This window comes from Epinephelus moara, chromosome 12 (assembly GCF_006386435.1).
Source record: "Epinephelus moara isolate mb chromosome 12, YSFRI_EMoa_1.0, whole genome shotgun sequence".
Taxonomy (NCBI): Eukaryota; Metazoa; Chordata; class Actinopteri; order Perciformes; family Serranidae; genus Epinephelus; species Epinephelus moara.
Genome location: NC_065517.1, coordinates 29,897,938 through 29,912,063, shown reverse-complemented (window position 1 = coordinate 29,912,063; position 14,126 = coordinate 29,897,938). Strand labels below are relative to the sequence as shown.

The window sequence follows — 14,126 nt, the reverse complement described above, 5'->3', positions numbered from 1 at the left end:
AAAGTGGTAACACCTGGAAGTAGGGCTGTAAAGTACCATGAAGTGTAGAGGTCGTGACAGATGCTCATTGTGTGTTTGATAGATGTCTTCAGATTCCTTATTTTGTCCAACAGTTCAGAAACAACAAGATAAATGTGCTTTAAAACAAAAAAGATCTTTTGAGAAGCTGTAACTAGCACCCATATGTCAGCCTTCAGTAGGGCACATGAAAATATTAGACGTCCTGTGCCGATCCTTAGAAGCAGGATTAGGACCAATCCATGCATTTAATGGACCCATTGGCTGCAGACAGGCTATTTCCAGTCCTTTGTTCTGACCCATGGAAACTCCAGCCAGTTGTTGAGTAACGAACAAATTAATAGCAGCCAGCAGTTAGTGAAATCTGACTGTGAGCGTCAGAAAGTGCGGCAAATTCAGTTGTGGTATTTTGCTATATTTAAGGGGCATTTTGCAGGTCAGACTCCAAAAAATGCTGGCACAACAGATCCATACTAGTACCTGCAGATATCTACAGATAAAATTTAAAACTATTGAAACACTTGAGAACCGTTACTGCGAACATTGTCCGGAGAATCTGGTCTAGACATTGTCTGGATTTCCCTTTCACACGTGTAGCACACATTCAGAGATTCACCAACTAGAAATACGTATATATAGGTTTAGGCGAGGGGTGGCGCCTGGGTTGAGCATGCAGGAGGACATGATGTGGATTACACCGTGGTTGCGTGGCCAGTTCATAATTTGATCATAAAATACCAACAGAAGTTACAGAATCTCGTCATCTTTCCAGTTAGACATTTTTGTTGCCATCTTCCTGTAAATGACCCTACTTTTTCACCCTCGGATTTTTGTTTTCTCTGGTTTCGGCAAGTGCCGTGATAGAAACATCATCAACACGTCCACTCGCTCTCTGTGAATTGTTCGGACGATTACCTGCTCTATTTACACGTGCTCAGTTGGATATTACACAGACTTTGCACTAGGGAGCTGGCAGGATACAGTTTAAAGATTATTGTCTGATTCAACTGATTCGGACATTTGCGTTCTCACATATAGTTCCACTAGGTAGTGCAAAGAGGTTGACCAATGGATTTTTTAATGGCCAATGTAATAACCATAGTTTGGAGCAGGAAAAAGCCGATAGCGATAGTTTATGTAAAGTCCAATCTGTGCCGATTAATCAGCCAAACCAATGAAACTGTCAACCTCTAGTCGTGCATGTGTAAAAGAGGCTTAGGGAACCAAAAAAGGGTGATGTTTTCTAAGTGCAGAGCTGTTCATCTGTCACAAAAATCTGTTTTTTTTAATACTAATTTACTACTGAAGTAGACCTACCTTCATGTGTTTTAGTGCTTATTCCTGCACTCTTGAGGCTAAACAATGTCTCAGTTAGCAATGACTCAATTTGAAAGACCTTGTATTGGGTTAAAAACTTTAATAAGGACATCCCTAAAAATGTCCACTTATTTCTAAAGAGAACAGAATTACAGTTTAAGAGGCTTTACTTGCTCCATGAAGGTTTTGGATCTAGTCTGTAGTCAATTAAATTTCTCTGCTGATCTCGTTGGGTCAACAAAGTTCCACATGCTGAGCCTTTTCCACCATCCCTCTGCTGGCTTGATTGCCTCTCCTCCTGAATATGTTGGCCTCGGTATCTTGGCACCTTGGCACATGTCTTACTGTTGGCTTTCCATCGGCCACATTAGCAGGGAGAGATAGAACTGGAGTGTCTTGAAGGAGGCGGCCTGTTGAATGTCTTCCCACCCTCTCCTTTTCTGTGGGACCCTCAGCGGGCCCTCCCTGTGTTCCTTGCCCAGCCCCAGCCCCCGCCAGGGGAGAGAGGGGAGCAGGAAGGGCCCGATAGCCAGCCAGGCCGCTCCTCTACCGAAGGAGCCTTATCTCAGAACTGCACACAGTGCACTGAGCGCATCCTTTTCCTGGGGTTCTGGGTCCGGGAGGAGGAGGAGGACGAGGAGGAGGAGGAGTAGTAGACACGGCTGGATATAGGTGTGTTCTCCAACCCCACTATGTTGGGGACTGCCTTTTTCAATCATTCTTCTCCAGCTCCAACAACTAAATAAACAGATTTTAAAAATTATAAGTTGGTTAAGTCCCTGCTTAGCTGTAGGTGTTAGTTTCATGCTAATCCCTTTTGAAAGTAACTGTTATTATAGGAAATACTTTGCTCTTCAAACTGTGGTTTTGCATTTATATTAGAACGAGTTACGGTATGTTAAATTTTATGTTTCTCTTTGAGGATCAGCCTGACAAGAAAAAGCAAAACAACTACGGTATTTTAGCATGTGGAAGTTTTGCTTACTTCCCAATGTACTGATGTACTGTATATTGAATATTTAGTCTGACTTTAAAAATCTAGACTGTAGACCTTATAATCTACATAAAGCTACCACTGACTACAATTCAGGAATGTAAACTAGTAGCCATTCTATTTAATACTACATAATAAATACATTAAATTCACTGATCTTGAAGAAAAGCAAAAAAATGTGAGGTTGCAGAACTGAAACAGTGCCAAGAGTGTAGGAGAAGTACAGTGGCCAGTGTGATAAGACAGATGTCCCTATCTAGAGCCCGTGTTTGGTTTGTCCGTACTGGGCTACTGTAGAACAACATGGCAGACTCAGTGGAAGGGGACCCACTCAGTATGTAGTTCTAAACCTTTCATTCTGAGATAACAACATCACCATGATTCTTATTTTCATGTGATTATAAACTGATGAAAACACTGTTTTGAACATAGTATTTCTGCCAATAGATCCCCCTAAATCCTACATGCTGGACCTTTAATACTTAAGTACCATTTGATACTCTTTAATGACAGGAAATTAAGCGTAAAGGAATATTAATACTGCCGTGATTACATTTTCTTAAATCCTAAATTCATTTAATGGCTTTTTATGATTGCTGTGTTTCGTAACTATTGTGTCATGTCGGTCTGAGGCAGGTTGTGTAGACTTTCATGCCCATTATTTTAATTTTCTTTCTTTCTTTCTTTTTTTTTTTTTTTTTAGTGATAAAAAGACACATTTAATAGCATTAAATTTTCATTCGTTCATTTTCGTTTTTAATAACTAATATACAGAACGTGGCGTAATGCCCATTTTAAAAGTTACGTAATCACTGTTCCAACTGTGGTAAGTTTACATACATTAGTCGAGTACAACTATAAGAAGGGAAGGATGTTTTGCTGCCTTTTCATATTTACTAGTTAACAGCAGCTATCTGAGAAAAAATAATTGAATTCCAATGAAAATTCAAAAGATTTCAATTTGACAACTTTGACTATTCCCTTTGTTTTATCGGCTCTCTTGCATGATATGCACTTTAGTGATGATTGGATCTTTAAGTGCCTTAAAAGATGTATTTGAATTTAATTCGGATCATGCAAAGTGAGAATATTCTATTTCCTTAGAAAAACAAGCAGCGAAACATTGTTACAGTGTCCTCCAGCAGAGCTACAACCCTGGCACTCAGCTGCTGTGACACTTTGCAGTGGTATGTAGTGATGTAACCAACCAATGCGATGGCTAAAGCCAGATAGACAATGAGGTCATGCAGGTGAAATCAAACACAGGACTAGACAATAGCCAATTAATGTGCACATGCAACCAACTGGACGGGGGTGTGAATTACTTAAAGTTACCATAGATTGACCTCATCGCTCTAATCTGTCATCATGATAAAGTGCCCTCAGATTTTTTCTGTTATTGTTAAAAGAAATTCAGTCAATGATGGAAAATATTCAGTTAACCCGACTGCCACTGAGAGTATCATCCCATGCCTGTGTGGCACAGAGGATATTTATATGTAATTGCCCACTCACTTGCACGTGTTATTTTATATGTATGCACTTTTCATTTATTCTTTTAGAATAATCATTTCTGAAATATGTCACCGCCTGAGTTGGCTCACTAGGGATCAGACAGTATACACGTCTATCACACATTGCAATTAAAAACACTCACAATAAAGTGGGATTTATATTTGTGCGTCAGCTCTATGCAGAGCCTATGCTGCAGTCTATGCATGTGGCCTACGCCGTTGTGAGCATTTATACTTGTGCGGTGGTGTGTCTGTGTCACTCTGCAGTTACATCTCCAAAACACTAGTCGGTGACAGGGTTTCTGTGAAGTGCTGTGAAGTTTAGTTGATTCAAAACACACATTAAACACACATTAAACATGGCTTAATAGAGACAGTTTTAAACACAAGTACACATATCAGCTTCATGATAACTCGCAGCATCCACAGACAAGCACTTGTCTTTATCTGGACACATTTTCCCCACAAATAGAACATGCTAACGTTACTAGCACGAGCCTATGGTATTTTACATTGTACAAATTAGCCTAGCAGCTAGCAGACTTTTCCTGTACTCAAATGAGGCCAGGTACAACAGCAACATTTAACAAAGGTAACGTTACAAAATTCGGCTCCATAACAACTCACAAGGTTCACTGACAAAAACAACTGTCTTCACAATTTATTGTTTCTTACCTGTGAAATTAAAGTATAAAAAAAGCTTTGTTTCCACTGAGGGAAATGGTTTCAGCTTACAGAAACAGACAGGAGGTCTGTGTCGCAGCAACATGTAGTTACATTTCTGGGGAGGTGCACGTCAGGCTATGGCGTCGATTCAACGCAGAAGGATCGTTGTGAGTTTCTGTTACCGGGATAGTCATGAATATTGTGTCCAGCAGCACTCAGAGAGACTGCTGGGCAACCAACAATAAAAACGACTCTGAAAAAAGAGGCTGCATACGTACCAATCGTAGAAAAAGGCATATTTCATATTGAAAGATAAGATGCCATTTCAAACACTTAGTGCTATTGGTTTGTTTTTCACTAAAAATGATGTTAATAAAGAGTGTGTGTGTGTGTGTGTGTGTGTGTGTGTGTGTGTGTGTGTGTGTTTCCTTAAAAAAGTCCCATGCCCAGCACTTACACGGAAATTGCGACTGTTAACAGGCCAGAGAAAATGACACACACCTGGAAAAAAGGGAAACAAGATCTCAAAACATTACTGCTGAGTTGTTTCTTAGTAACATGTTGCCCTCAACAAAAAATCTCCAGGGCTGCAGGTAATGCTGACTGAACCTGTAGGTTTATATCCATACTGTACCTGTATGTGTGTATGTGTGTGTGTCCTGTCGGATCAGGGTCTAATGGAGATCCCCAGGCAGTGAGGACGAACCACGGACCAAGCTCCAGCCACTTCCCCTGATGAAGGAGATGTTTCTCTCTCAGTCACTCTCCTCTCCTTTTCCCCCCCTCGCTCATTCACCCTCTCCCCTCTCTTGAGAGTAATTTCACAGGCAGTTCTAAAGTGGCCCCCAGCCATCTTCCCAAATCCCAGTTACATGTTGTTTGGCGCTGTCAGCTCTAAGCCCCATCTCCACTCTCCCAAGCAGAGAGGATGCCATTGTGCAGTAACAGGGAGTATAGATTTTCTCCGGGAAGTTGGAAAGTTTTGCTTAATGGCGCCTCACCTGAAGGGCCTCCTCTCCCTTGTTAGAAGTTGGGGCTCTTTCTCGTAGAGGTCTGGGGTGGCGGAAAACTTTGTGGTCCTGCCTCGTCATTTAGCCTCAGTCAGGTGCTTCATGACTGCGTGAGGCTCCTGAATCCATCCTTTATAGATGGAATACAGTCAGTAGAATATGCAGTAACTCAGGTAGTTCTCAAAGATGTTGGTCAAATCATGGTTTTTTACGAATCGGGTATATTTGCTGAGCAATCGTTTCTTACGATAATCAATATATTAGGCCACATAAACAATGGTTATGTCCCTTATGGAATATATATTGACTATAAAGAGCCTTTTAGTGGGATGAGACTGATAGCTTGTAGGGTTTTACTCAAGTCCCCAGTGGCTAGTTTGATATTTCGACGATCCTAAAATCCAAACATAGATACAGCATAGAAAACCCAGTGCATATGTAGGATTGTCACTTTACATTTCAGTCTATGAGGTCCCACAAGACCTGTTCAGATCCACATCCACATTGTTTTACCAGCCCATCCGTTAGCTCGTCTATCTCAATCAGCGTTGAGGGTCAAAGCGGTGTAATCTGAGTGTAAAAGTTTAAAGGCCAAACCGTGACTTGACTCGACACAACACCCGTGTTTTCAGTTCATCTCTAATCTGCAGGATTGTGAAAAATGCCGTCCACCTCACCATCTCCGAGGCAATACACAGAGCAGCAGCATTGTTTAGTGCGATCCTCAGGAGGAGCTCCTGTATTCTTCTGGACAAATCATTATGCATTGAGTAGGCCATTAGGAAAATGAAGACAAATGGGTCGCAGGGGTGAGGTGACAAATTGTTCATGCTGTAGAGTTAAAATCTAGACTGTGTTGTACCTCACATTGGTCCCTGTTTAATAATGTAGCCTAAAGGCTGGAGAGATGAGCCGGTGACTGGACTGAGTCATGTCCCCAGATTAGTGTTGCACCGTATACCGATACTAGAAAGGTGTCATAGTACCTTGCCATTAAAAACAGTACAATACATAATTTTATTAGTACCAGTACTTAAGAATGACAGGGTTTTAATAAGCAAGTGAGATGCCTCATGCAGATATCCAACTGGGCAAGTGAAAAATAAAAGTGATGTCTAATGTAATTTCGTATGTTACTGCTATGAAATATGTCTGAAATGCTACATACGTGTAAGAGACTTAAGGTGCATCTCCTTTCCACCCCTTCCCCTTGGTTTTGCACATTCACGTGAAGGGTAAGGGTGTCTCAGTTCTCATTTGGAGTAAGGGCTAGGGCCAAGACCGAGGGCTACATAGCCCTTGAAAGGAAGATTCCGAAGGACCACACTTGAAAGAGAGGGGCTATGAGGGATTTCGCATCATCCACCGCGTAACCATCAAACAGATGGCCGGCAAAAGTTTTTCTACGTAGCAATGGCTAAACGATCTCCCAGAGAATCGCACAAATGTATTTTCAGCATTTTAATTGATATTGTAATTGCGGCACTCATGTTTCATGATACAATTAATACAATGTTGGAGCGTTTTTGCTGACGTTAATGTTTCGGTGTTCCTTTTGTGTGTCACAACCTGAGACGATGGCATTTTCGTGTCAACTCTTGTCACTTCTGCTGACGTAGGGGGAACGTTTCTACCCCTAGCCTGCTCAACTCTGTATAGACGGGCAAGGGGAAGACGCAGACACAGACGAAGGGGGAGGGGCAAGGGTAAGAATGAGAATTGGGATTCACCCTTAGGTTTTTGGGGGTTTTTTGCCCAGAAACTAGCATTACATTTTTGTGCTCCTCTTGTGCTCTGGTGTGTTCGTATGATCCTTTTCAGAAGTTTTGTGAGGCTTTGTAAAATAAATCCATAATGATATATTCCGACACTAAATATCTTCCATGTCGAAAACTGTTGTTATAAGCAACCAACTAGCCGCCTTGGGGTTGAGTTTGTCCAACCAATCGGATGCTGTTGGGTTTTTGTTAAGAATATTAAGTTCTAACACTTGTCCTGATGCTTTAGACTTTTGCTGTGATGTCGTTTCAGTATCAGCATCTACATAATTAGGCAGGTGTCATATCAAATTCATAATTTTGGTGTAGTGTGGTGACAACACTACCCCAGTTTAACCGAAACAAATAAATAAGTTCTGGTCTTTCCTACTTACTAACCACTATTTTCAGTGCGTCTTTTATCAAAGGGATCACCTCCTCACTGCCTCACTGGAATCAGTTGATGCCTTATTTTTGCTCCGAGCAGCTTCTGCTTTGATCCTAAAATAGGTTGGACTCTGACAAAAATGTCTGAATCTGATGTTGCCTTACTTCTTTAAAGACACACACACACACACACACACACATACACGTTTCAGAATCAAGATGACCAAACACCAGAAACCTGCATTAGCCCAGATGAAAAGTGTTATTTGATATTTTAATGATATATATTTGAGATATTTGCTTGACAACGCCAAGAGGTTTTGAGAATTGAACAGTATCCTGGTTTCCCACGCGGTTTTTCACACGTCATAGCCTCTCTTGCTCTCTTCATTTCCTGCCTGTATGTACAGTGTCACTGTCTAATACAGGCAGAAAGCCAGAAAAAGGGATTTCTAAGAATAGAAAAAACCCTGACCTTTGAATTAAATCAACACCCCTGACAGTTTCTTCAACAACTGAAATCTTCAGAATTATCACTGCAAAGTTATTGTGTTATTATTGTACATTTAAACATGTGATCATGTGATGGTTTCCCTAAAATCACTGACGGATTAAAGTCAGGGTTGGAAATTAACTTTTTTTGTCCCCCCTGCCACCATGGTTACTGAATTAAAAAATCTTCCAGCCACTCAATAGATTGCCATTGTGTTTTTGGCTGGTGAGTGAAGCAAATCTAGTAGCTAGTTGCGTATTTTATCAGCATTTGGCTGGTGGCTGGTGCTAATTTCCAACCCTGATTAAGGTATAAACTGTTGTCAATGTTGATTTTCTAATTAAATTTACCATTTATGTTAAAGGAGATGGATAAAGGAGATTTACTCAGCTTAGTATAACCATGTCTGAGTACTTGATGTGACTGTCAGATATAAAAGGCTGCTTTAAGCCACAGTTGCAACTTTTAATAACTGAATTATTTTGAATTAAACAAATATTTTCAAACCATGTTAAATGATTTCCAGAAGCTGTGTTCTTTATATTTAATGTCATTGTTGTCATTTGGTGCAGTGGCCCCGTGTGAACTAATTTTGACACTGTCTACACGTTTGGTTTATTTATTAAATAAATGTTGTTGGACAGAGATGTTTATGCTGTTAAAGAGCAAGGACACCCAGCAGGATGTGTGGCTCTACATTGTGTTGTAAGAAGATGATGATATATATATCATGTGTGACAATTAGGTCCGCGATGCTTATTTTAAGATGATCCTTTAACACCTATTGTTGCCTCAACATCCTATTTTGGGCTCTTTCACTCACTAAAATCTGGTTAATCTCCGCATGATGATTGACGGTCACTTAAGCTCCTCTGTCCACCATTGTGTGTGTTTGTCTATTTCTGTGTAGATTCTCTAAATGCTGACTGTGTCTTCTCTTGTTTGTGTTTTTGGTTTAGGAGAGCAACAGCAGCGATTCTCAGGGGGAGAAAGAGGAGAGTTTTACTCCTGCTGCCTTTGAGCTGGACACAGAGTCCATCACCAAAACAGTTAAGAGCACTCTCACGATGCAGGAGTACTTTGCACAGCGGATGGCTCAGCTGAAGAAGGATCGCGGGCAGGCCCAGAGTGCAGCACCCTCAGAGGAGACCAGTGAGACATCAGGTCCGTCTGAGCAGCCCAGTCCCATCGTCATCAACAACGACGATGACGACGACTCAGAAGAGCCCAAAAAGAAAAAGAAGAAGAAGAAGAAGAAGAGCAAAAAGTCAGAGGATGATCTAGAAGTGGTCGAGGAGAACAGCACCCCTGCTCCTATTGTAATAGTGGAAGACGAGGACCAACCACAGGAGCGCCCAGAGAAAAAGAAGAAGAAGAGGAAAATGGTAGAAAGCGAGGGGGCTGCAAGTGAGGACTGTAGCTCCACCTCTGGTGTGGAGCAGAACTGCGAGGAGCTGCCTCCGTCCAAGAAGAAGAAGAAGAAGAAGAGTAAAAAACACGATGAGGAAACTGAGCTAGTAAACGGACACGAGCCAACTGAGGATCAGACTGTAGAATCTGAGGTTGTTCAGAAAAAGAGGAAGAAGCACCGAGAGGAGGTTGTCGAGGAGGTGGTGGAGAAGAAATCCAAAAAGGACAAGAAAAAGAAAAAGAAACATCAAGAATAGAGTGGAATTAATAGAATTGGACTCCATTTTGACCAGTCTTGTAGTCTTCTGGGGGATTCATGTTGTCCTGTTGTCATAAACACCATCACGAGGGCACGTGTAGAGTAACTGCTTTCATGTCAGATGTTCTTGTACAGATACAGTCTGTTAACCTGTTAATGACGAACATGAACCACTAACTTGTACTGTCGAACTTTGTTGAAGCAGTTGGTAAAATACCTCAAGTTAAGAGACAGACATTTTAGGAAATACCCATTAGATTTATTTAAACATGGAGTTAAAGTGGAAATAGATTACTTTTTTTGCTCTAACTTATCACTATGAATTAGATATTGGTTGCACAATGTAATGATATTAATAACACCATCGCTGTTTAGATTGAGTCCCTATAAGCCTCGATTTCACTATGAAATTCTGTCTACCACCAGGTACTGTATCCCCAGAATGAAGGCTCCATTTACGGATAACGATAACAAAAATACAACGTCCACACAGTTATGTCCATGCAGTTAGCAGCCTGCTATTTTCTCTGCAGCATCTGAACATTGCAGTTCAGCTACGTCTCGGTGAGAAGCAGGATGCAGCAGTTCTTTGTGCCTCAAATGCAGCTGGGAGAAGTTTTCGTAGATGGCTTTTGACCAGAAATGGATTTCTTGACTAAGGTTAAGAAAATGGTTTGGGCTTTCCGGGTGAAAGCCGACAAGGAAAACTTCTTCCATGTGCAACTGCGATGTTAGCCTCAGTTTTGGCTCGTCCATCTTTTGGAACGGGATTGTACATTTGCGAGGAGAATGGTCAGGAGTGGTAGTTTGTGCAGTCTAGCCTTTGTCTAAGCAAAGAAGAAGCAAATAACAATGATTCCCAAAATGTCAAACTGTTTCTTTAATCTATAAGGTACAGCTGTTTCTCTATATGTGACTGTCCCCACGATTTATAAAATTTATCAATTCGGACATCATGAGTTGACAATTTTTTATAAAAAGGAGTTTTACATCAAATTTCAAAAATGATTAGAGACTGCTGGCGTGTCTTATTGAATCTTCCTTCAACCATCTTTGTTAAATCCTTCAGATGATGAGTATCTCCTTCAGTAATTATATTTAAACTTGTACAAACTACTTCGATGTTATGTGACTGAAAAATATGAACTGATGCAGTTTGATGTTTTGCTTGAAATCTGTAAAACATCAGTCTGACACATCCATGAGCTGGAAGAAAACACATGGTGCTTTCACAGGATGAAATCATTTTTTAAATAAATCCGAATAGCCATGCATGCGTGTTTTTTTTCTTCATAGGTGGAGTGAAATGCAGGTGAATTTATAAAGAGAAAACAAGAGAGGGCAGTGAGGAGAAGTGGGTTTACGTCAGGCATAAGCTGTAAAGGTAATCTCCAAACATACACAGATATGTATCTCCAGGCACAGACAGCTTTAACAACACTCACCCTTTCCACTTCAAAATACGAGTGATGACATCATGAAATCTTTTCTTTGACTTGACAGATGAAGTCCCAACAGGCCGGTCTTGTTCGGCTGTAAGAGTGGGTGGGGTGAGTCAAAGGAGGAAAAAGGAAACGGCTTTTCACGTTTACCCGTCAAAACAACACAGCACTCCTCGTTACAATTTTAGGTTTTTCTGTTGCAACAAAGAACTGGTTCATTTGTCATCTTAAGATGTAAAGATAGTCTGTTATTGTAGGCATCTCAGGTGTGCAGGGTTTTTTTTTTCTTCTTTCCATGTTCTCATGTCATGTAGAGTCATGACATTCAGTTCAGTGCATTACAAAACCTATCAGTCCATATAGATGATAGATTAATTACATGTTTAAAATAAAATTAGACAAGTAAATGCTGCAGACACTGAACCTTTATCTGTGCTAAATTAAAGTTAAGAAGAAGCTGCATCAATTAAGTTTTTAAATGTATATTCTGCAGGAATTGTTGGTTTCTGTTTGTGAGCACAACATTCAAACTTGGCCCCTCCTCCCTGCACTACTTGTTCGTACACTGCAAGCTACTTTTGTTGGACATTTTTGTGATGAAAAAGACGATACTTAAGATAGCTAACTAAGCTAATCGCTGGCACCTACCTGTCCCAACAGAAAACAGGCCAACTTTGCATCAAACCCTGTCTCATTCCCAACTCTCCAAATACCAACACTTGGTCCCTTGGTTTGGTTTGGTTTGTTTTGAAATGACAACTCATGTAGAGAGTAAATTGACACCATGACACCGGAGGCATCCTTGGGTGTCATGGTGAGAATGTGTTGCCACATCACTCTTCATCCCCATCCTCTCTTTCAGTGCTTGCCCGCAAAAGTGAAAGCCAACTGCAGATTCACTCTCGTGTTTGTCCGCCATTTCTGTAACTTCCTCTTGGATGCATGCGACGACCTAAACGCTACTTTTTTTAATAAAGTCTCGACCTCACTTGCGCTGTCATCGGCTAGGAGTTACATACCTATAAACGTCCCGCACATAGCAAAGTAAGAAGAAAATACAGGCAGGGTGCAGAGTCTTTGCAGATGAATACACCACCACACACTTCGTGGGTCAGAAGAGATAATTGAGAGGGATTATTTTTGTATGTCTATACATTGTTTGTTAGGCAAATCCTGCACCTTTAAAAATGCCTTGCTGCAAACAAACAATTGCTCTCCAGCTGATGTGTTAAATGTCACTTAAAGCAATTTTCTTTTTCTTTTAATAAGTCAGAGTGATTTGTTCAACCACCGCCATTTACTGACATTTGCACACAATGCTGCTCACTTTTATTTTGAAAATTACATTAGAAATTATACACTGGGGGCGTCGGTGGCTTAGTGGTAAAGCAGGCGCCCCATGCACGAGGCTGTTGCCGCAGCGGCCAGGGTTCGAATCCAGCCTGTGGCCCTTTGCTGCATGTCATCCCCTCTCTCTCTCCCCCCTTCACGCTTACCTGTCCTGTCCATTAAAGGCAAAATGGCCCAAAAAATATCTTATAAAAAAAAAAAGAAATTATACACTGGAATTTAAGGATGTCACGAGAACCGAGGGGGGAGGGGGGGAGGGGCAGCAAATATCTTGCCTAGGGTTCCAAATTGGTCAGGCACGGCCCTGATCTTATGACTGTACGGTGACAGGGCCTACTGAATCGCAGGCTACAACGTACAATGGAATAGCTTCCCATAGAGTTATTACTTCTCCAACTGTGAAGCACAACATAGAGGGTTGCATTATTGCAGAACCTAAAGTTTTGTGGGCACTACATACTGCAGTGTGTGTGTGTGTGTGTGTGTGTGTGTGTGTGTGCTTGCCAGTTGCTAGGTTGCTCATCTGGCAGCTGCGACTCCATTGCTACTTCCCTCCATGCTTCGTCCTTCTTTACGTGATCATGGTAAGAGCTGGAGGACACATCATGCAGGCAAGGCCTCTGCTGCCACAACTCCACATGGTTTTACTCGTCTGGAATCCCGAACATTTCTTTTTCAAGCATTTGGCCTCCATGGAAAGCTGCTATCCCTCTGTTTTGTTTGGGTTTAGCGCCAGTGCATCATTTCATGCTGCATTTCTATTGTTTGGTTAGAAGACATAGGTGGTAAGAGCAGTCACACTGTGAAATGGTCATCCCAAATTTCTGACACTGTCAAAATTTTATCTCGGGCTGTCTTTGATGGCAAGAACGTGACAACGGCCATCCTTGAACCTCTCTCACGCCTCGTTTCCACTTACGTATGTGTACGGAGACATGGTAACTAGAAGTCCATTCATTTCAATGGGAATCTCCATGATATCTGATGAGCCTGCGAAACTCCTCCCCTCTGTAGTATTTCAGTCCGGAATTTGCTTCAGGTACGTTAAAAAATGTAACTTCAGTGGATTACGGAGCGACTGAATGACATTGTGCTAGCTTAGCTAACAGGCTATTTGCTTCAATTCAGTTGCCCGTGTTGATCGTCAAGTGAGTTTTGTCTGATTAAAAATTACCTGTTTATCTAGTTTTAACACATTGTGAACCTGAGTTATGTTATTCTGGTAAAATATGATTATATATTATAAACAGTCAGATGGTCGTAATGACTCATTCAGCCGTTCATACGTCTCTTTAATTAGCTATTTCACAAATCATGCTACGTACCTGGCAGGTCCTGTTTTTGTCCCAATAATGTCCCAAGCCCATATTCCTCTCATTGGGCTGAACGAGCCACCCGCTGAAGTCCCACCCTACCACCTCCGGTTGTGTAGCAGTTTTCAACACCTCCTTTACTAACTTTTGCGATGTTTGATCTTGTGGGGATGTAGCCATTTTTCTGCCATGGTTC

General features: G+C 41.3%; 1 protein-coding gene across 1 annotated transcript in view; it reads left to right on the top strand.

The window, feature by feature from the left end:
- The window catches only part of pinx1 (PIN2 (TERF1) interacting telomerase inhibitor 1), a 30,576-nt gene extending 19,479 nt beyond the window's left edge, over window positions 1-11,097 (top strand). The window contains exon 7 of the mRNA XM_050057652.1: window positions 9,116-11,097. Coding sequence (XP_049913609.1) covers window positions 9,116-9,823 — 708 coding nt within the window. The 3' untranslated portion in view covers window positions 9,824-11,097. The remainder of the gene's footprint in view (window positions 1-9,115) is intronic.
- The last annotated feature ends 3,029 nt before the right edge of the window (window positions 11,098-14,126 follow it).